General features: G+C 38.3%; 1 protein-coding gene across 1 annotated transcript in view; it reads right to left on the reverse strand.

Annotated features, from left to right (window-relative positions):
• Positions 1–905: 905 nt before the first annotated feature.
• The window catches only part of copg2 (COPI coat complex subunit gamma 2), a 38,724-nt gene continuing 15,558 nt past the window's right edge, over positions 906–24,071 (reverse strand). The window contains exons 11-24 of the mRNA XM_033040082.1: positions 22,164–22,231; positions 20,270–20,458; positions 18,289–18,384; positions 17,489–17,732; positions 15,587–15,662; positions 14,362–14,465; positions 13,178–13,303; positions 11,121–11,186; positions 9,842–9,981; positions 7,869–8,040; positions 6,985–7,082; positions 4,616–4,751; positions 3,058–3,156; positions 906–1,601 (exon numbers count right to left, since the gene is read on the reverse strand). Of these exons, the coding sequence (XP_032895973.1) occupies positions 1,471–1,601; positions 3,058–3,156; positions 4,616–4,751; positions 6,985–7,082; positions 7,869–8,040; positions 9,842–9,981; positions 11,121–11,186; positions 13,178–13,303; positions 14,362–14,465; positions 15,587–15,662; positions 17,489–17,732; positions 18,289–18,384; positions 20,270–20,458; positions 22,164–22,231 (1,745 nt within the window). The 3' untranslated portion in view covers positions 906–1,470. The remainder of the gene's footprint in view (positions 1,602–3,057; positions 3,157–4,615; positions 4,752–6,984; positions 7,083–7,868; positions 8,041–9,841; positions 9,982–11,120; positions 11,187–13,177; positions 13,304–14,361; positions 14,466–15,586; positions 15,663–17,488; positions 17,733–18,288; positions 18,385–20,269; positions 20,459–22,163; positions 22,232–24,071) is intronic.

Here is a 24,071-nt window from a genome sequence, read left to right on the forward strand (position 1 = left end):
TTAAGATTAACCAGATGTGTTACTTGATCACTTAGAAGATACACAGGATAGAAAAGCAGAATTTAATGCCACAGCTCCTTGGGGTTCTTAACTATTTTTCACAGTATTTTGAGAGGAGCATTTCATTGATCATAATTATGTAAATCCATGTTACTTCGAAATACTTCCCCAATTTTACCTGCTCACTCAAACTCCCAGTAATTGTAAACTGAAACTTCATACCTCCCTCACTCTTGTTAATTTTGTGTGAGATCTTTGCCCTTTGTAGAGGTTAAAGTAAGGCAAATAAAGCATCCATCTGCTCATTTCTGTTTTTTGAAGATCTTTGACATGTGGCAGGATGGTTTAGATTTTGCTTATTGATGGTCTGTTTACTCAGTCAACATGGTATTGTACAACAGTGAAAATTCACTTTCCATTTATCAAAGGGATGTAGTGTACATAACATTTTTTCAATACAAAACTTTGTATTACGTTATTTAGATGAACAACTTATTTCAAGGATAGCCAAAATTGAATGGGGAGAAGGCAGGCACGGGTTATTGATAGGGGATGATCAGCCATGATCACGATGAATGGCGGTGCTGGCTCGAAGGGCCGAATGGCCTCCTCCTGCATCTATTTTCTATGTTTCTATGAACAATGGTATCCATCAATACAGTAAACTCCAGTAATCCAGCATGTTTGTGACTTCGGTGCTGGACTATTGAGAACAATGGCCACAGTGAGTTTAAATGGAACCAGGGTGTGAAAAGGGAACACAGGAATCAGCACCTGGAGAGCTGGAAAATGAACCAATTTTATTGCTGTTTAGTGGATTATTGGAGGTTTACTATATTTAATTTAAATTATAATGAAACCGAATGTACAACTTTTGTACACAATAAAAATAAACAGATCAAATCTTTCTGTAAATGTTCACATTTATTCTTTAAACTAATTGGATAGTTTTTAATTCCTTAACATTTGACACACTGTAAACATTTGCAAATATCATAGATTGAAGGAATATTCAGTCATACTCTGTATGTAAAGCAACACCTTGCTGATTGTAATTCAGACATCAAAAAATGTACTTTTTGGATTTTCCCTTGCCTTTATTGCAACAAATATGGAACTGATTTAAAAAAAAAATAATTCTTAAGGGAAGATCATGGTACATTTGGCTCTAGGATCTCCAGACGTTAAAAACGTGACACAAATCACATGCAAAAACCAAAACAGCCCAAAAATAAAATTTCAGCAACATTGCTGTTCATGGGTAGTTCACCCATTTGAATCTTGGTATTGACTGGGCTCCAACAATGCTGCATGACAGTATTTAACTTGGTGCAAACTGAAAATTCTCTCCCAAAATCCCAGTTTTAACATTAAACATTATGTTTAATTCACTTTAATTTAGTCTCCAGTAAGTAAAATATACAACATTTCCTAATGGGATAAACTGAAATGGATTAAACCAGTGTGAACTTAACCAACAGAATTCAGAATAACATCCACAGCCATCTCTATTTCACTTCGGACAGTCACTTGCATTGTTACTCCTTCTGCCACTACTAATCTGGCACGTACAAGGACATCATAACCACCTCTGAAAACACCTGCAATTAGATGGGCATAAATATATTATTTAAATTTGGTTTCCAAAATAATAGAATCAAAGGGTACATGCTCATGATCTAACCAATTCCAGTATTATTAGAAGGAAACAAGAATGATGTTATAGACAAAAAAACAATTCATTTCTACTCCCACACATAAATGTTTAAACCGATTATTTTGTGACAATTAATCTGTGTTTCACATACATACATTAAAAAAAAGTAGGCCAGACAGTGGATTATTTCCTACAGAATGCTAATGGTGATGTCATTTCTCCATTGATGGAAATTAGGTAGGAAATTTGGCTTCCACGTGTGTGGAATGAAGAAATAGACTCCTTGATCTGTCATGATGAAAGAGAATTGGCTAATAGAAATAATTTAGTTTTCAAATCTTGATCTTGGTTGCATGGCAAAAAAGTAATGTACAAGCTTGAAGACAAAAAGTAACATTAACCTAAGAGTTTGGGATAATTATTTTATGGAAGTTAAAATTGGTATTAAAAGACAAAACGCTAGGAATTGGAATGTGGATAATGTTTTAGGAAAATGTTCTTTGCATTGTACAGTCCATGGATCAAGGGGAAATTGCAACTTCTATTTAATCATTACACCACTCTAGACTTTTAAATTCAAACAAATTAGGCTGGGACATTGAGCAGGCCACACTTATGATTTTTTCACATCTTGTAGGAGGAATGAAGGAATGCTAATTTGATGTTTAAATTTTAGTAATTCCATCCATATTCAGCTTCACTCCAGTAATTGCCAAACACATTAAGTATGCTTCTATCATCAGTATTCGATGATTCTGATACTTTTCATAGCATTTCTCCAGACTGCAAGTTCACCTCTATCCAATGCTCAAATGAGTATCCTCTCATCTTAAAATTCCTCACCCAACACCTATTCTCCCCGTTTCATGCTTTCCCAACACTTCAAGTTTAAACCATCATTATTCCTTTTAACTTCTTTCATGTACTTAATCCAATCCAATTCGATGCAAGTTCTTTCTGTTGCACAAATCTCTGAGGATTATGCATTTTCCAACTCTGGTCTCTTCCTTCATTCCACATTCCTAGCTCTCCTTTGCTGTCGGATCCAATTTCTGCAATTTCCACCATAAACCTCTCCAATTATACTCACTTCATACTCAAGGCATTTCTCATATCTTCAACCAACCTTTCTATCGACTTCATAATCAGCTTCTCTGCCTTGATTTTCATTGCTAACTGATTACTTCTGTAAAGTGTCTTTTTTATATGTGTTAGATTAAAAGGCCAAATAGTCTTTAAATTATTAGCCAAATGAATATAGTTTACAACTGGAATGCACTTTTGCTTTTAGCTTAGACATTAAGAATACAAGTAAAATGCATTTGAAAAGTTAAGCTCTCATCCTTTGTTTACAATATTATGTATAAGAAGAGTTCCCTGGAGTTATAGAAGAAACATACCTGCCAGGTAGAGAGTGTGGGTGTTTTTATTTGGCAGTACCTTATCTGATCTTTCACATGGCTGCATACCGAGGATACGAATTATATTATTCACAGCCTCTTAAAGAAAGAAACAAGTAGGTTAATAATTATTGCAGACATGAGGAACAGCAGATGCTGGTTTACAAAAAATGCTGGGGTAACTCAGTGGGTCAGGCAGCATCTGTGGAGAACATGGATAGGCAATGTTTCAGGTTGTGACCCTTCTTCTGATACATGGTTATTTATCAGCAATATTCTTTGCTGAATCACTGGACAAAAATGAAATCAAACCCAGGGCTATACGAATGCTCCCTTATTCCTTATTCGTATGTTGGCATTTATACTTTGAACTTGGAAATGGCTTAATAATATTTACCATGCATATTTTTTATTCATTCCATCCCTGAAGTTAAAATGACAAGGTGGCATGTGAACACCACTAGTTTTATCCCAGGATTTAAAAATGTTTCCTGAGTGGTTTTAAACTTTCTGTTAAGAGGACTTTACTGATGTGAATTATTGTCCCCCACCTTACTAGCACCACTTTTTTGGACCATTCATGCAATGGGTTGGTCCTTGTAAGCCTGGCTCCTTGTGCTCCATGGATATTCTGGGGAAGAATTTTGCTATAATTTTGACAGATTGATAATTATCCACAAATGCTGCTGTTTGGGTTAGTTTAGAGATACAGCGCGGATACACCTTTGGCCCACCGAGTCTGCACCGACCAGTGATCCCCACACATTAACACAAGCCTACACATATTAGGGACCAAGTATACAAACCCAAGCCAATTAACCTACAAACCTATACGTCTCTGGAGTGTGGGAGAAAACCGAAGATTTTGGAGAAAACCCACGCGGTCACGGGGAGAGCGTGTGGGTTTCTAGCGCTGCAAACGCTGTAAGGCAGCAACTCTACCGCTGCGCCACCATGCTGCCCACAATTTCTTTCTCATGGCACACATGCATAAATTCTGCACATATGCTATAATAATATCCACATGATTTTACTTGTTTGCCTTCTCAACCACAATGTCTATTTTAATATTTCAAAAACAGTAAGTTCCTTTTTTGAAGTTCCTATACATTAAATGAGCCCCAAATTTGAAACCAGTCCAATTTCCACAAATGTTTTACATTTAGAACTGGTTATTTGATTGCTGCACAGACAAGTTCATTCTATTAGACAGAATGATAGACACTTTCTCCCATTTAATTGGCTCATTGTTATATTACACTATCTTTGTAGGACATTACTAGGTTTAAATCTCAGTCTAAACTACTCTTATCTAGAGTGGCAAATAATTTTCTCAATATTAACATGCAAGTTTGGACAAACATAGGGAAAAAGATAAATCAGGGAGAAATCCTTCCCATATACAAAGTGACCAGTCAGATAACTGCAAAATGTATCGTCTAGGTTCACATAAACATGACATTGGAATACAATTATTATTGGGGGAACAAATCAAAAGATAAGTGGGAATAAAGTACTAGGCTGCAATAAAGGATCAACTTCCAACTTGCTCACTTACCATCCAACGTCTTCACAGAAGACAGTGCAAATGTTTCTTCTTTCTGAAACTCATCTACTTTGTCCCAAGCAATTGTAAAATTGGGCTTCAAGACCTTCAGTATGTGATCAGAAACAGTCACTTCCAAGTCTTCTAACTAAACAGCAAAAGAAATGTAGTAAGCTAGATTCAATCTTGTTTATACAAATGAGCCACTGAACAGATCTCACTAATGGATTCCACTGTCAATTTATTACTTCTATTAAATGCACGAATGAGACGCCAAATAATTAGGATTCTTCTTTTCAGTATTTTAGCCAATATACTAAAATGTATCCCTTCTGGGAGCACGTACACGAGTTTGACAGAATGATGGGACTAAAAGCAGTAATGAGACAGATGAGAATGTTGAAAGATGGAGAGGAAAACACTACTGAGGATGACACTATTGAATGCATAGACATTGAGAATGTATAAAGAGTTTTTGCGCAGTTTTTGTTTTGTGTATATTTTTATTTTGAATGAAGTTTATTTTTGGAAAAAGAATCCTGGTAAAACTTGAAGGTGCCTCGTGGCTTCTTGCTCCCATTCCAATCTTTCTCTCCTGTAACACCAACCTCCCCTCCTTATCCCCCCCACCCCCCGCCCCACACACACACTCCCTTCCCCTGAACCCTGGCTGACCTTGCATTAACTTCCTACATTCCCACCACGAAAAATCCTTCAACAAGCTTTACAATTCACAACTACGTATTTCTTTTGGACTCACACGTGTTTCAATCCAACCATCTATCTGTCTATCAGGGATTCCCCTCGTCTGAGGTCATTTGTGATTTGTCCATCCACCTTTTCTTTCCCAGTTTTCTTTCCTGCTCCTCCCTACAATCAGTCTGAAGAAGGGTTCTGACCCAAAACATCACATCCATTTTCTCCAGATATGCTGACATAGAAACATAGAAAATAGGTGCAGGAGTTGGCCATTTGGCTCTTCGAGCCTGCACCGCCATTCAATATGATCATGGCTGATCATCCAACTCAGTATCCTGTACCTGCCTTCTCTCCATACCCCCTGATCCCTTTAGCCACAAGAGCCACATCTAACTCCCTCTTAAATATAGCCAGTGAACTGGCCACAACTACCTTCTGTGGCAGAGAATTCCACAGACTGACTGAACTGCTGAGTTATTCTAGCATTTTGTCTATCTTTATCTCGAGACAAAATGAACACCATCTTTCACTAGGAGAAACTTGGTTGTGTCCGTCAGCCACCAATGATCCTAGCCCCAGGACATCACTGCAGTTAATCAGGGCAGTGCCCTGAGTTTGGTTATCTTTGGCTGTTTAATCATTGACCTTCCTTCCAAAATAATGTAGAAATGTGCGTGTTTGCTGGTGATTGCACGATGATTCAATTCCATTTGCAACTCCTCCACAAATTATGTAACCCAGACCTGCATGGTGCATGATCTAGACAACATTCTAAGTGGTTAATAAATGAATTTGCAGTATAAAAGTGCCAGGCAATAGCCATCTCCAACATGAGGGAGTTGAACTATTTACTCCTGACAATCTCCTCACTGCATCCCCATCATTAATATCCTAGCAAAAATTCAACTCAAATAATTACACAAATATTATGACTACAATAACAGCTCAGAGACTAGGTACATAAGTGACACGCCCCCGACAACAAGGCCTTTCCACTATTGATAAGGCACAAGTGAGGAGCACAATGAGATACTCTCCACTTGCCTGGATTAGTTTAGCACCAATAACTGTTAGAAGCTTGACTCCATCCAGGACATAGCAGCCCCCTTTATTGGCATCTCTTCAACCATCTCAAACTTCTGTTCTGTGCACCTCCAGTGGTTAGTGACTGTAGTGTGCACTCACTATAAAATATACCCCAGATACACATCTAGGCTAATCTGACAGCCTGCTACCTCTACCCACAAGAAGGACAAGAACGATCGGTGCATGGGAACACCACCATCTACAGGTTCGTCTCCAAGTTGCACAACTTGGGAATTTATCAACCATCATCACAGCTAGGTCTAAATCCTAGACCTCACTATTCAACAGGACTGGGAATAATTTCAGAAGGACTGCAGTGGTTCAAAAAGGCAGCTTACCACTACCTTCTCAAGGACATTTGGGGTGAGAAATGTTAGTGATGCCTAGATATCAAAAATGAATTAAATCAATAATGTTTTTGCTCAATTAAAAGCATTTAAATTTGTATACTCTTCTTTGTGATTCTATGCATTAAAGTTCCTGTTTTATATCCAACCTGGCTATTCCTTCCTTCTTGTAGTTTGCAATTATGTTTTTGTAATGAAACACTTCCAGTCCCAAAACAAGATTGATAACCTTGTAGCACATCTACTTACCACATACTCATCATCATAACCTTCAGCTTCTGGCAGTCCTGTACTGGGGCCATAATCCTTCATGACAAATTTCATTGTACAACTGAATGTACAGGAGACTAAGGAATAGCCAAAAACAAAATTTCAGAAGAGGGCGGATGTTGAAAATTTTAAAATAGCAGTAGTTAACTGAGTTTGCTTTCAATCACCGAGACACTCACTTTGAATCCAACTGAGGAGACTGATAAAATCTCCAGTCTATACTGTCGACACAAGGAACTGCAGATGCTGGTTTACCAAAATAAGATGCAGAGTGCTGGAGTAACTCAGCAGGTCAGTGGCCATCTCTGCGAACATGGATAGATGACATTTCGAGCTGGAACACTTCGTCAGACTGATACAATCAGTCAAAGTACTTTCAGAAACAGATTGAAACATGGTCCCCACCCAAAACATCACCTATCCATGTTCTCCAGATATGCTGTCTAACCCGCTGAGTTACTCCAGCATTTTGTGTCTTTTCCAGTCTATACTGGTTGTTGAGAGTTCCAAGAAAAAAACATCTGAAGCACTTTTAACCAAATTGATTGCAACTACACTGCCCTCCATAATGTTTGGGACAAAGACCCATCATTTATTTATTTGCCTATGTACTCCACAATTTGAGATTTGTGATAGAAAAAAATCACATGTGGTTAATGTGCACGTCCACTGTCATCATAATGTAGGAACTCTACATCTAACCAATTCGGTATTTGTAAACCTGAGATGCCGTACATTAATTGAGTGCCATCATGAAAAATAACTTTTTTCACCAGCACTCTCTACCACCACCAAACTGCAGGTACACAAGTATTTTCGGAGTCCCCAAACCACATACCATCATATTCCCAGACAATATTTACCTGCTGTGGGATCATTCTCGGGTAGCATCACCAGTGTGTAGCAGGTGCCAGGTTGGTTAAAGCGAAGAGTTGGCACCGGGACAAAACAGCCCACATCATATGCATCCGAAGGCTCCACCTCTATGGTGACCTTCTCTAGTAATTGGTCATTCAGGGTATTGGTACAGTCAAACTGAATGAAAGCAATATGGGACACAGAATGAATTAGTTCAGCTGAGTTGCTGGTTGGCCTGTGCATATTAAATAAAAAATATCACACAGGGTTCATGGAGTTCATTGCAAGTAATGGCAATTGATGCCTGCCCCTTCGCTGATATAACTCATTCTAAATGTAGTTAGTACATTAGAGTGATGATAAGCCACAGGGCTTAAATTTATTTGCAAAATGACATTATTTGCATGTGTTCCAAGAACTAATCCTTTAAATGAAAAATCTATTTTCTGCTCAAAGTTTATCTGCCAGTGTGTGATAGGCTGTGGAAACAAGAAGCCATTACATTACTGGCTACAGAGACCTCCACATTTAGAACACCAGTAACATCAATGTAGTGAAAACCTAAGGGACACAAAAATGCTGGAGAAACTCAGCGGGTGCAGCAGCATCTATGGAGCGAAGGAGATAGGTAACGTTTCGGGCCAAAACCCTTCTTCAGTGAAAACCTAAGGCTGTTAAGTAGAAGTCTATACATTGACTCAGATGCACGAGGAAACAAGGGCTTGCTGTTGGGTTTCTTTTCCTTTACATTTAGGTAAACTGAGAATCTAAAGATAAAATATTTTCAATGTTTCCTTGTATAATTAAGCCTCCTTTGTCTCCACATTTGATTGAACATTAATTAGTAAACATTGAAGTATTATAAGACTGACATATTTATGGCTGGTTGAAATCAAGACAACTGCATTTTAAGGGAAGTTATACTAAAACACCATCAAATGTGCTGTACTTACAATAATTTGAGAAAAAATAATTCAAAAAGAAACCATTTTGAGAATGTATTTTAAGAATTAGAGATTTAAATATAAAATAATTGAAGGGCCACCTTTTAAAGATATTTAGTAGCAAGGAGCTGCAGATGCTTGTTCATACTAAATGCTGGAGTAACTCAAGTCAGGCAGCATCACTGGAGAACATGAATGGGTGAATTTTCAGATCAGGACCCTTTTACCTTTTTATACAAAATATATATTTTTAACTATAATTTTAAAATAAGAATTAAATATTTTTATAAATTATTAAAAAAAAATATATAAAATATCTTTTAAAGATTCCTTTCTACCACATCACTGATAACCTAACATTTTGGCCAAGAAATTACTATAATGTATGTCACGTTATGTTTGGTCCATTTTCCCTTCAAAACTAGTTGTGTCTTGCCCTCCCTTGTTGGAGTCCCTATTTGATTTTGGATGAATAATATATTTATTTATTGTTTGGTTGCATTAATGTGCCTGTGAAGGCAAAGCAAAGTCTAGACCCAAAATATTGATAATTATTTTCTCCCCATCGATGCTGCTCGATCTGCTGAGTTCCTCCAGCAATTCGGTTTTTGCTCCAGATTCTAGCATCTGCATTCTCCTGTCAATCTCTTCCTTGACTATACTCAGCAACTGAGCCGCAAGAGCCCTCTCTGGTAGAGAATTTGTAAAATCCTCTACCTTCTGACAAGGAAACTCTGTTGTGAATGGAACTCCTTTTATTTTAAATCTATGAACATTGACTCTTGACACCTCTGCTGAGAGGAACATCAAAAGTCCACTGTTAGGATCTTCAGAATTTTTGCATGTTTCAATCGGGTCACCTTTCATACTACTTTAATAACACAAAATAAGCCCAGAGTCACAAGTTTCCAAAGATTCAATACTTCACTTTTTACTTCAGATTCACAAATTATCGTTCCATACCATCAGTCATGAACTGTGAGGCTTAAATTCAAGTTTTAACGTAGGGTTCAAAAGCCAAAGACATTGATTACCTGAAAAACCATATGATTTTGGAATGTGTGCTTGATACAACGGACCACATATTCAGTCTCCGGTTCTGTGAGCTGTATGAGTGGTGAGGATTTGAAGAGTGGGCCAAGATGTTTGAATTCTGGAATAGCTGCAAGCTGTTCTGTGTACAAATATTGCCGATTTAGAAAATAAACAAAATATGTCACATGAAGTCTGTAACTAATTATAAAGAATTATAAAACTTCTCATGTCATTTTTGGCAGAAGAGGTCTTGCTGTTAAAACTGTTTATTATCTGGAAGAGCCTCCAACTATTGAAACCTATGCACATGTTTTCCACGCCTCGTCCTTCATGTGGCTTTCTGTCATTTACTCATGTAACAGTGAGTTCCACATTCTAATCACCTATTAGTTTCTCCCGGAGTGTGATATTGGATTTGTTGGCAACTAGGCCTGGTCTCATCTACAAGTAGAAACAGATCTGTGTATAATCTATCAATCACTTTCATAATCTTGATGACTTCTAGCAAACAACCCCAAAGTAATTGTTCAGTTATGGTTCTAGCTATGAAGTTATGTTATGTTTATTATTGTCACGTGTACTGAGATGGAAGATAAAAGTATACCATTCTCCAGTGTGATTGTATTTTTATAATGTAAAATTCAGAATTATTCGTAGTATTATTCCCAGTTTGGGCCAATTAGACAGGATGCAGTCAACTTGTATTTTACGTATCCTGATAATATAGAAACTACTCAGTTTACATAGGGGTTCCATTCCCAAGAATTGTCTACAAGCTCATTTCTAAGTAAGTTAGAAATGGGTATGTTTTCTGTGGCTACCCTTATCATATTGCTCTACACATACTTGCTATAAATCTTTAATTCCATTGAAAAATCTCTACTCAGTAAACTATTAGATATATTGTATCCCGTCATTAATGAATATCATGAAACATTTTGTTATTGTTATTTTTCGGTCTTAACAGTGTTTTCAAAATGTTTGGGAGACTTTCGTAAGTTAGGTCATTTGTAATCGAGCCCCTGTAGCTTTGATGCACTTTTCCTGGCTACAGGCCCATTTTCAAAGTCAGAAAACCTTTCAATATGAAAATAAAAAGACAAATAGGGCTCATGACCACAGAATCCTACACAGTTATGATAAGAATATATTACACCAGACATCCAGACATCTACTGAATGGATTTATGCCTTAATAATGGCCTGCAACCAAACACATTATAAAATGAACAGAATAAAGCAAAATTAAAATCAATTTTTAGTCAGTGTTTATTGATACCTTGGAATATGTCTTGATGCAATGGCATAATCTTCTCGAGCTGTTTATTCGCAAAAAGGGCAAATTCTGCAAAATTACACACAGTAATGGCAGTTTATTGGACACCACTTTCAACAGCAAACTAAGAATGCAAGTAATATTATAAGCATTATCAAGCTCCCTATTATCTCACTAAATCATTCTGAGGGACATACCACTAAAATTTTAATTTACACAAATGTTATGAAAGGACATATTAATGTAGTAAACTGCCCCTTGTTCTGGATCGCCGAATCTGAATTATAAACTTCAGAGAACATGTTGTCTTGATTCCCTGCATATCTCTGTGCTACCGTGAAGGTCAGAGAGAAGCAGCAGCCAGAAGCAGCGAGAGCGAGTATTGGCTGGAAGTAGGAGAATCAGAGGGGAAAAAGATTTTAAAAGAGCGGCAAAGGCCCTGTTGAAGTATTTAACGTGAAGGTCGGAGAGAAACAGCGGCCAGAGCGAGTATTAGCTGGAAGTAGGTGAGTCAGAGGGAAAGAAGATTTAAAAAGAACGCCAAAGGCCCAGGTTCGCGTAATTTACAAATTAGCCCTAAAGTGGTTGATTAGGTAACAGATAAAGAAATGCAGCTGTAGCATAGGGACCTTGTTGAGGTGAGTTGCCTTGGTGAGTAAAGTGTGAGTCTTTGGCTTGAGAGTCTTCGGCGAGAAGGCTGAGGCAAGGAGGCTACTACACTTGGCCAAGTGGGCGGAGGAATAGTTGATGGAATTTATTACAGAGACGTGTGAGGTGTTGTATTTTGAGACGTCGAACAAAGGCAGGACCTACACAGTAAATGGTAGGCCTCTGTGTAGTGCTGTAGAGCAGAGGGATCTAGGAGTACAGGTGCATGGTTCCATGAAGGTCGAGTCACAGGTAGATAAGGTGGTCAAAAAGGCTTTTGGCACTTTGGCCTTCATCAGTCAGAGTATTGAGTATAGAAGTTGGGAAGTCATGTTGCATAAGACGTTGGTGAGACCGCATTTAGAATATTGTGTTCAGTTCTGGGCACCATGTTATAGGAAAGATATTGTCAAGCTTGAAAGGGTTCAGAAAAGATTTACGAGGATGTTGCCAGGACTAGAGGGTGTGAGCTATAGGGAGAGGTTGAGTAGGCTGAGTCTCTATTCCTCCATGGAGCGCAGGTGGATGAGGGAATATCTAGAGGTATACAAAATCAAGAGAGGAATAGATCAGGTAGATGCACAGAGTCTTTTGCCCAGAGTAGGGGAATCGAGGACCAGAGGACATACGTCCAAGGTGAAGGGGAATAGATTTAATAGGAATCTGAGGGGTAACTTTTTCACACAAAGTGTGGTGGGTGTATGGAACAAGTTGCCAGAGGAGGTAGTTGAGGCTGGGACTATCCCATCATTTAATAAATAGACAGGTACATGGATAGGACAGATTTGGATGGATATGGACCAAGCGCAGGCAAGTGGGACTAGTGTTGCTGGGACATTGTTGGCTGGTGTGGGCGAGTTGGGCCGAAGGGCCTGTTTCCACACTATATCACTCTATGACAGGTATTATTGCCAGACTCAGCGCAGCTTCCCTTATTAGTGTCTTGCAAGTTCTCTCATTTGTCAACAAGTTGCCTAGCAGGTGTGATCATTGCAGTACGTTACATGAGCCTGTTGGAAGTCACAGATCACAATTGAGTGTTGGCCCTTTGAGTGGAACAAAGTACAGGATTGTACTGTGAGTAAAGACAACTGCCGTTTTTCAATCAGTAAGGCTGAAAAGCTTAATGCAAACTGATTTTGAATGTTACACCTATTAATCTTCTGGAGGATTTACAAAACCAGAAATAAAACTGCTAAGAATGAAAATCCTGCCAAATGAAGAGTTATAAATTTCAAAAGATAAGGGCTTTATGCTTAAAATTGTTTTACAAGGGGAATCCAATTTTCAATGGAACAGCTGAATGACATGGGATGGAAGATGATAAAAAGGCTTGCTATTTACCTGTAGTTACATCAACACTTGTACTACAATAGTAATAGTAAACTGCAGGTCACTCTGCAACTTCCTACCAGTTTTCTGCTCAACATAAACAGCATTGGCTAGGGGTACAGACTTCATGTCGAATGGTTTATCTGAAGGTGCCAAGGTATAGTGATGCAAAGCTCGTTCCAGTCCAGGAATAGAGACAGACAAACCTACAGAAAATAAGCAAAAACGAAACACTTAGTTTTGGGATTTAAATGTCAATATGTTGGACTGATATAAAATATTTTGAAATATCACATTAATTTTAGTTTGTGTTCAACTAAGAAAAGCTGGCTGCATCAAAAACAGAATAAATATATAGATGATAACATTGTGCTAACTCCCCACAAAAGTAAAATCTTTCATTTTCCCAGCTATGCCAGGAAAGATCATGACAGTCAGGTAAAACAGTGCCAGACGTTGGAGGGAACTGAAGCACAACATCCAAGTGGTGAGCTAACTCTGGTTGGACATTCCTCTGAAGGTTTCATTATGGCCCTTCTTCCTTGCCACTATCCCAGTGCCAGGTTCTCATACAACAATTTCACATCTCACCATCTTCTCACTCCAATTAGAGAGCAAACAAGACTCTTGCTTAAATCTTGATGTTTAATCAAGTATTATCTTAATCATTTTTCTATAGCTCAAATATTTTTTATAGCAAGTGAATGCATTTACGTTTTTGAAGATTCTATTCATTTTTGCAAATTTTGCTTTTCAACTTCGCCGGTTGCTTTTGGAGTGTTGGCATATTTAGTTTACATGAATACATTCTATATTTTCTGTTTAAGAAAGAACTGCAGATGCTGGAAAAATCGAAGGTAGACAAAAATGCTGGAGAAACTCAGCGGGAGAGGCAGCATCTATGGAGCCAAGGAATAGGTGACATTTCGGGTCAAGACCCTTCAGAAGAGTATTTTCTACTCTTTTTTTTAGATTTACAACAAAAACTATGCGTAAAACCATTCCATTAATTAAATCATCTCACCCGTCGACGTGAGAAGTCCTGTATTACTGAAGATCCCTTTCAGCAACACAGCAGGAGGCAGCTTTGGTTTTCTGGAATCGAACACCACAATGACCCTAATGCTATATTTATCAAGCGCTATAATACTTAATTCAATGGTCAGAAGTTAACTGATGTTAAAAAGGGAGAGGAAAATCTATTACATTCACCAAGCACGTAGAGTTAAGGTGGTATACATATTTTTTCAATAAGTTTACTAACCGCCAGAAATATAGTTTGCGTTGAGAATTTTCTGCCGTTGTTGTAATACATTCACATAGAATGTTGCACGATCACGAACTTCATCATCACAGTCTATCATGCACCTATGAGGTGGGAAGTGCGAGATCCAGATTATATTTTGTCAATCAATGGCTAAAACAATGGGAGACTTAACAAACAGTTCAATGATCCAAACCAAGCTTCTGGAAAAGAATGAACCAGCTACATCGTTCAGTTACATTTGGTAAAATACTTAACAAATTACAGTTTAACAATAACATGGTTGAACATTTTAGCATTGCTGATTTAGAATATTATTTGGACCCACTGTAATATGCAATATCGTTAAAATGTCAGGAATTACAGAAGGGTAGGTTTATATAATAACAGCCTTCAACCTACTTTTTCTATTTTTTTAATGGAAATATTACAAAAAGACAATGTTTCATAACATCTGCCATGTTAATTCTTTCCCAATGTTTTTACAAAACAAAAATGAGGATTTATTTTCTATTATTTCCTTGATTCAATTGTCATTCAGTGCTCAATGAGACAGTATGAGACTAGAACAAGTATTTTCCTTATTTCTCCAGCATGGTAGAGTAATAAGCATAAAAATAGGAGGAGATCATTTAGGACACAGAACAACCGCTCCAGTCCTACTCCACAATCACTTCCATTGCAATATTACATTTTTCTCTGTTCGGTATAACAGATTTTGTGGGAAAGTAACAAATAAAAGCTTCACTCTTAAATCATAATTCACTGAATTTTTAATAGCTAAGCATTGACATGCTTGGAAGCTATTCAAGGGCAAAATTAACTACATCTAAACTGGAGGAACAGCACCTCATATTCCGTCTGGGGACCTTGCGTCCGTATGGCATTAACATTGAATTCTCCCAATTTTGCTAGCCCTTGCTGTCTCCTCCCCTTCCTTAACCCTCTAGCTGTCTCCTCCCACCCTCCCATCCGCCCGCCCTCGGGCTCCTCCCCCTCCTCCCCTTTTCCTTCTTTCTCCCACCCCCCATCAGTCTGAAGAAGGGTTTCGGCCCGAAACGTCGCCTATTTCCTTCGCTCCATAGATGCTGCTGCACCCGCTGAGTTTCCCCAGCAATTTTGTGTACCTTCGATATTCCAGCATCTGCAGTTCCCTTTTGAACACTACATCTAAACTCTACAGTTTTTGTAGAAAACCAAGGAAAACCCTGACTGTACTTCTCACCTTTGTAAAAGAACTAGAACGCTTGGAAACAGCTCCTCATTTTGGGCTCCAAGTTTTGCTAATGCCGTGACTGCAGCTGTAGATATAAATGTGATAACAAACTGATTAAAAGATCACGTAACAGTAAACAGCATTACATATCATATTGAACTACACTTATGTCGATTTAACAATGTCAAGTGTAATCTAAGTACTATCTTCAGTGCTCTGATCAACTGAGCTATGATTTAAAATGATAAGTATTATGAAAACCAAATGGTGCTGTAAATTCAAATTGTTTGCTTTGGTGGTGGAGGAGAATTGGTCAGACCTTTTTTTAATGGTCTCAAGAAATCTTGGTGTGGGACAAAGGTATTGACAAACATGAAAATGAACTGTTTAAAGCACCAAACTTACTGCTGGAATGTCATGAATGTAGACAGGGAAAGATTGGATAAGAGAATAGAATTTTAAAAACGAGTCTTGTGGCTCAAGAACATTCAGAAACAATAGATCAACCACCACTACCACCCTATTTTTGCCTGACTAAAATTATTTTTCTTTTAGTATAACTCAATGCCTGTAAATCAGGGAAATAGCTGCAAGAAACTCTTTAAGGGGTATGTACAATATTCCTTACTTCAGTCCTACTAAGGTTCCCCTTCTCCGCCTGTTCCTCGGGTCCATCAGTGATTGCTTGTGGATCTTAGAGGGAAGGAATAACTGGGCAGTACTTAGTTGTTGGCTTTGAAGTTGGGGGAGGAAGGATCTCCAGAGGAAATCTGGGAATCATTGGCTTAATGTGGTGATGGTGTCTTGGTCGTGAGGTGATGTGATGTTCAAAACATGGCACTTAGTCTTTGCAAGGAAGAGGTCCGTTTTTCAAAATAAAACTCTGCTTTTATCTGCAGGTTTGGCGACAATATTGATCCTCAGTGAGTACAGAGCTGCAAGTTCAGAGACGAGTGAATGGAGTGGAACAATTTAGACAACTAATACAACAGCAACATCTTGCAACATATAGATGGAGAGGGGTCCAGGTGGAATGGGAATTCTGAATTTAATTAAAAGGTTTTATTATCAGGGGTAAAAAATCCCCGACAAAGAAATAAGTATAAAGGCAAAGACAGTAGAAAAAGAGCTTTGGAATTTGCTCTGGAATTCAATGAGATAAGCATTTAGAAGGACTGTGGAGGCCTCAGCTGGTGTCTGATAGTGGAGTCAGTGAAGAAAATCAGAAAAGTCACTGAAAATAAGATAAAGTGTGTCTAACTGCATTGTGTTTGCCTAGAGGACTAGATGGACTCAATGAGCCAAAAGGCTGCTACCTTTCTGTGGTTAGAGAGCATGATTATCTGATTATCCCTTGCTTAACAGGAGCTTGCATCTGAAGGAGAGATGGGGTCAAAGGAGAAGGAGGATCTAGAGAAGCGTTTGAATTTGCACTAAACCTGGATGCATTTTGGGAACCAGATATTGGAAGGCTTTTCTGCCAAATAACGACCTGCACTACAAATCAAAAGTATAGGACACTATCTGTCAAAATGCCAAAGTGGGAAATGGAAGAAGATATATATTTTTTTAAATCAGCATTGATTCAGCCCTCAGTTCTTTTGGATTTTATGTCTAGCAGTTGGACTTATTCTTGGGTAAGTCGATGGAATGTAGGGAGAATAAATTGGATTTGTGCAGGATTGTGCAGCTTGTTGTTTAATGTGGGCTTGGTGGGCCAAAGGGCTTGTTTCCACACTGTCTGACTCAATGACAATGTTCCCATCTCTGGTTTAATAAAAGGACATAAAATGCTGGAGTAACTCAGCGGGTCAGGCAGCATCACTGGAGAACATGGATAGATGACGTTTCGGGTCAACTTCAGGCTTTATAAACACTAACTAAAGAAAGCTAAACAAGCAGCACACTTACCGGCTCTCACTGCTTCATTCTCCAACACTATTCTGTTGAATATAAAGCGAATGTACTTGGAAGGAACAGAAGTCCTATGTGCTTCACTGCCTAACAGGTGAAGTATACGAGTGGCAAGCACTGTGTGCTCACAGTCCTCGATAAACTCACACAAATGGGCTAGGCCGGTTTCTTTACTCTGTGGATTCTCTTCGATTACATTAATTATGCAATCAACAATTGCGCGCTTGTACTCAAACCCACCCTAGGCAAACAAATAACATATATACAAAACATCATTTTATACAATTAACACAAAAGAGAAACAAAAACATCTGTGTACTTATGAATACAGTATATCGCAACTTTCAACATTCAATTATTCTCCGTTATTCTCAGCTTCATTGCAATGCAAAAAGAGGACGAAGTTTGAACTTTATTGCCTTTTATGTGGTTGTGTGGCTTGTTGCATTTCACTTAGTATGGCTCAAATTTCACTGTACCTTAACTGGTACATGTGACAATAAACTAACCTTGAAACTTTGAAAATGTAGGTAACAATAAATTGTGCATATACATAATGTATAATGTCAAGATTACAACTCACTGTTGAGTAAGTCACACATACTCACGGATCTGGTACAACAGTAATTATTGAGTAACATATACAACACTCAGCAGCGTATCAATTCTACCGTGCTGCATCACCAACTAACAGCACATGTCGGGTTGCGATAACATGAATGGCGTAGTAGTAGGTGGAACTTATATTAATAAAGCACTACATTGGTTAGTAAGTAACGTAACCAATCTACACTCACCTCTTCCCTCAGCATGTTGGATAGGAAATTCATCATAACACTGTGTTTGCGAGGATATTTCTGGCAAAGTACGCTGATCGCCTCCACCACAACCACCTAAATAGTAATTGCATACACAATTGTGAGTAATGTTGTGATTATTCTCTCCATTTTAAGCATTTAACTATTTATTACCCATTTCTTTACATTTTTCCAATATAGATTCCTGACAAATCAATGTCAAATGAAGAACATGACAGGATCAATGCTCTAAATAGACATTTTCTTTCTAATTGGCTTGAGACTAACAAAGCATTTATATTTTGAATATGCCAATTACAAATGAATTACAGATTGATTGCTACAGTACCAAATTTATTCCTGAACTAATACTAGCCCTTCAATTTCTTCAACTAAAGTTGTTGCTCTATTTTAGCCAAGATGTTAATGAGCACCTCTGCCGAGAATAACATTCTCTAACAGTATCCCATGATTTACAAATACCTGTACTAGCAATGTTACAAAATTTTGAGATTTTAAAATTCAAGTCTGCAATTTATCCCATCAGATAAAGCATAAAAATAAGTTTAATTTGACACCTAATTCACTTTCATATCTTCAGTATTAAAAAAAGTTATGGCCATTTTGATACTCGGGAATTAGCATCTTGTTCCCTATTGCTTTTCCATTGACTTAACACAAAAGCTGTGATCAAGGAGTCAAAACCCCATAACTTTCTTAAAAATTAAGAGAACTGAATGAAATGTTCAGTTATTATAGATTGAAGCATTCTGAAACAAATATGAAACAATCTTACTTGGATGACCTGAAATTAAAGCATATAATTAGTTACCCACCCAATTGTAGCTAATTACACAATTCAATTACTAGATCTAAACATCTATCCATTCTTCAGAAAAGGTTAACATTTTTAAAAAGCCTAAGTGTCCAAATAACATTCACACAAGAATTCACAATATAACATGATTTTTAAATCTCATTGTCATGGGCATTTAAATCATCTTGCAAGTGGGATTTTGTGGAACGCGCTGGTTTGGAACGCTGCGGTTGTAGTGAATTTAAACCCCATATCGGCAGGAAAAATACTGCCGGTTCGTATATTTACATAATGACATTTTTGCAACTTGAAATTTTGATTAAAGGCATCCTAAGAAGCAAGTTTAGATGAAAAAATAAACGGCATACCTTGCCTTGTCCCCTACGTGAGATCCATCCTGTTGTCGGCGTTGACGGCATTTGAAGATGATTTTAATTTTACTCCAACAATTAAATTATCCAGCGCTAATATTAATAAAATTAATAAAACGGCAATCGAAGCGATTTTTCTTTAGCAACTAAACAGCTTGACAGAGATCGATTTGAATAGGCTGCAGAAAAATAGCATTTTAAACCCGCCCCCCTCTCAAAGGTGCCAAAGTCGTGCACACGGGCAGCGACAGAACTGCAGCGCAGCTGAAGGTAAGTTTTGTAACATACCTACACATACTTTCTTCAAAATGTTCATAGAAAATATACAGACATTCCCTGATTTACGTAATAGGCAACTTACGTAAACTCACACTTACGCAAGCAATTCTTTAAGCCCAATGCTTTATTTCCGAGTTGTACTTCTAGGTTGGCTTGGTAGCAGTATGCTACTGCACATGCGGCTGTTTCTGCAAGCCTGTCAGCTGTTCTCCTGGATGCCCACACGTAGTCTCCACGTCGGAGCTCCCACGCAGTCTCCACATCAGAGCTCCCACGTAGTCTCCACGTCGGAGCTCCCACGCGGTCTCCGCGTTGAATAGTAAATTTATGCATGCGCAGTAGCACTTACATTTATGACTTACAGAACATTTGACTTATGTGTGATTCTGCGGAAAGTAACCCTTACGTAAGTCAAGGGTGGTCTGTAATCTGCTTTAAAATTAAAACTGAGGGTGAAAGTTTTATTCCCTTATTTGGATATGTTCTGAAGTTCCACTGCAGGATTAGGTTTTACCTTAAATTCATCTGATATTTCAGACACAAAGGTGGAGATTTGTTTCATGTGTCGATCCACGCTACTCTCACTGCCAGTTTTCAATAGCGTAGTGATGGCTAGTGTGGCAATGCTGCGGTTTGAGTCCGTGATCATGCTCTCAAGGTCCAGATTACAGGCAGTCACGGCAGATGGGTGCCTCATTGCAACCTTACAAGAAACAAGGACAAAGATCCAGAATTTAACAAGTAGTTTCCACATATTCCTTAAGTCTTCATTAAGACCATTTTTTAAAACCAAACAAAATCAAAGAAACATTCAAGGGGTTTTATTACAATTACAATATAACTGTGTATTTTTTTAAATTAAATTCCTATTCTTTGTCCATGCCACAACAGGATGGGGATGGAGAACTTAGTAACACGGTGTCAGGATAACAACCTCTCCCTCAATATCAGAAAGCCAAACAAATGAATTATTGACTTCTGAAAGCCTAGTGGAGTATGTTGCCCATGCCCCAATCAGCACCAATGGTGCGGAAGTAGAAATGGTTGAGAGCTTCAAGTTCCTTGGCGTAAATATTACCAATGATCCGTCATGGACCAAAACACATTGGAGCCACAGACAAGAACCAATGCCTCTACATCCTCAGAAGGCTGAAAAAACGTGGCATGTCTCCAATGACTCTTACAAACTTCTACAGATGTTTACTGTTGGGTTGCATCACGGATTGATTTGAGAACAGCTCTACCCAAGACTACAAGAAATTGCAGAGAATTGTGGATGTCGCCCAGTCCATCACACAGATCAGACTGCCCATTATTGCCTCCATCTACTTCTTTCATCTGTACTTCACAATGTCTCGGGAAAGCAGCCAACATAATCAAAGACGTGTCTCATCCCAGTCAATCCTTCTTCTCCCTGCTCCCATCAGGCAGAAGATTCAGAAACTTGAAAGTGCGCACCACCAGACTCAGGAATAGCTTCTTCTCCTCTGTTATCTATCAGGCTTCCGAACGGTCCTTCCATAAGCTACGGTACTGTCCGATTCACCTCTACCCCATTGTGGACATTGGATTTTGTCTATGGAACTAGAGTGCCACAAGGCTGAGAACTATATTGTGCACTGTATCTTTCCATTTTGTTCTACCTATTGTGCTCGAGCTGATTGTATTTATCTACTGGATGATGCAATTCACTGTACCTCTGTACACATGACAATAATAAACCTAATGTCTCTGTCACCCCAATTCCATTCTATAATGGTGAGAATGTAAGACATTGGGACGTCCTACTTTAATATGCTGTTATTATAAACTCAGGCAACTATCACTGACATTGTCAGTGATTCAATTGCAATGTATGACTGGAGCACAAGATACTTTACCATTAACTTCAAGTAATCCTGCACACAGATCCACGTTGGAGGAATAGGATCATGAGTGATTAAAAAAAAACTGGCACATCAAATAGCCAGGTCAAATAAATAATAAGGTTAAAAAATGGATCAACTAATTCAGAATTAAAGTGTACCTTTTTAGAAAGGAGGTGAGGAGGAACTTCTTGTGCACTGAGAGTAGTTAATCTGTGGAACTCATCGCCACAGAGCGCTGTGGAGGCCGTCAGTGGATACGTTTAAGACAGAGATAGACAAATTCTTGATTAGAAAGGGTATCAAGGGTTATGGGGAGAAGGCAGGAAAATGGGATTAGGAGACAGAGATCAGCCATGATTGAATGGCGGAGTAGACTTGATGGGTTGAATGGCCTAATTCTACTCCTATAACATATGAACAGTCTAAAAAATAACAAAAAACCCAAGCGTTTTACACAAATATTGTTTTAAGAGTTTAAATCATTTTCTAACAGTGCCTATATCTATAATTTCAAATAACACCTGCACACTGCAAACTTACTTTGTTCAGAGTTCTAACAGCAGCAAATCTCAAAACTGGTTTGGAAGAACTACAGAAAAGTTGGAGCACTGTTTGAATATAAAAAAAATTAAAAGTTGACTTTACAAAAAAGTAAGAAGTAACAGGGCAAAACTCAGACATTAAGACAGATAATTTAAAACTCAGTAAAGATACAGGGAAATGGTATTTAGCCCTAACAATTTTGCCCTTTTTAAATGGATGATGTTCTGTCAAAGACTGTGGTGTTAATTATTTCCTTTCTCAAAACAGTCAATTTACTGTAAGAAAAAATTCCAAACCAGCAACCCGCTGAATTTCTCAAATTCAAATGTATTAACTGACAGTATACTGGAATCATCAAGATCAGAATGTTCATCCCTTATCACTTTGGAGAAAATAGTGTAAATGGGATTCTTCAGTCACTGAGTGGGAAAGATACAGGCACTGTGCTCACAGGTTTGGATTTCCTGGATTCCCACAACTCGTTAAGGTTCCTCTTAAACAATCCTTCACAAATCCATGACATTTACCACCAAAGGGAGCAGGCATTTGTGAATGCAAACACCTGTAAGCTCCTCTCTGAGTAGCCCTTTATGTCCTCTTCTTTAATAAATTTCCTTTGGGAAGTGATTTCCAAAGTGACTTCCTCTGGTCCCTTCATCTAAGTTTTGTGTACACACTGTTAACATGCAAGGGCCCGGCTCACTGCATCTCGCCATTCATTTCGTCATGTTAACCAGGGAAAAAGTTATATCCATTGTCCCTGGTGAGCCAGCCCAACTTCTAATCACCCTAATGTGTTACCTCCTCTGCCACAAGCTTTTACTTTCTGCAATGACCTTTAATGCAGCACTTTATCAAACGTCTGCAACAAACTCCAATTAATTGGTTAAACATTTCGCTTTTTGATTTTGCCTGACTAACTGGAATTTTTCCAAATGCCTTGCTATAACATCTTTAATGATAATTTTAACATTTCCCCCATGATAGATGTTACGCCTGTGGTTTCCTGCTTCCCTATCTGTTTGAATTACATTAGTATTTTTTTTTACAATTTAAAGGGACATTATCTAAATGTAATGAATTTGGGGAAATGAAACCAATGCATCAACCATGTCACGAGCCATTTCTTTTTTAGACCATATAGATCCTGAAAACCTCTGCGATGAAGTTCATATTCTCATCAACTCCTCCCAAATTCCACCACTCGCAAGTGCACACAACCTGCAGGTCTTTTTGCGATGTGGGAGGCACTGAAGTACCTGGAGGAAACTCACATGGTCACAAAGAAAGCATGCAAACTCAGCATAGACAGCACCGATTGTCAGCAGTTGAACCCAGTTGCTGGAGCTGTGAGGCAGCACAGATCCTCCTAAATGTCTGCCTGTGTATCTTGATCTTACACTGACTGTTGAGTGAATCAAACATACTCACTGATCTGGTACAACAGTATTTATTGAGTAATGCATACAACACACTACAGCATGTTACTTCTACTGTAACTGGCAGCACATGTCGGGTTGCGATAAGTCACTGGATGGATTTAAGAGAGAGTTAGGTAGAGCTCTAGGGGGTTATTGGAATCAAGGGATATGGGGAGAAGGCAGGCACGGATTATTGATTGGGGACGATCAGCAATGATCACAATGAATGGCGGTGCTGGCTCAAAGGGCCGAATGGCCTCCTCCTGCACCTATTTTCTATGTTTCTAATATGAATGCTGTGGTAGTAGGCGGAGCTTATAATATTAAAGCACTACATTGATTAGTAAGTAAAGTAACCAATATACACTGACCGAGTATTGACAGTGAATCTCATTAGCCTGAAGATCTGAAGCCTCTGATGTGTATTCATACAATGCATCCATTAAAATAACTGTCTAAGATTTTTAATTTTTGGGAATCATAA

The sequence above is a fragment of the Amblyraja radiata genome, chromosome 21, assembly GCF_010909765.2.
Source record: "Amblyraja radiata isolate CabotCenter1 chromosome 21, sAmbRad1.1.pri, whole genome shotgun sequence".
Taxonomy (NCBI): Eukaryota; Metazoa; Chordata; class Chondrichthyes; order Rajiformes; family Rajidae; genus Amblyraja; species Amblyraja radiata.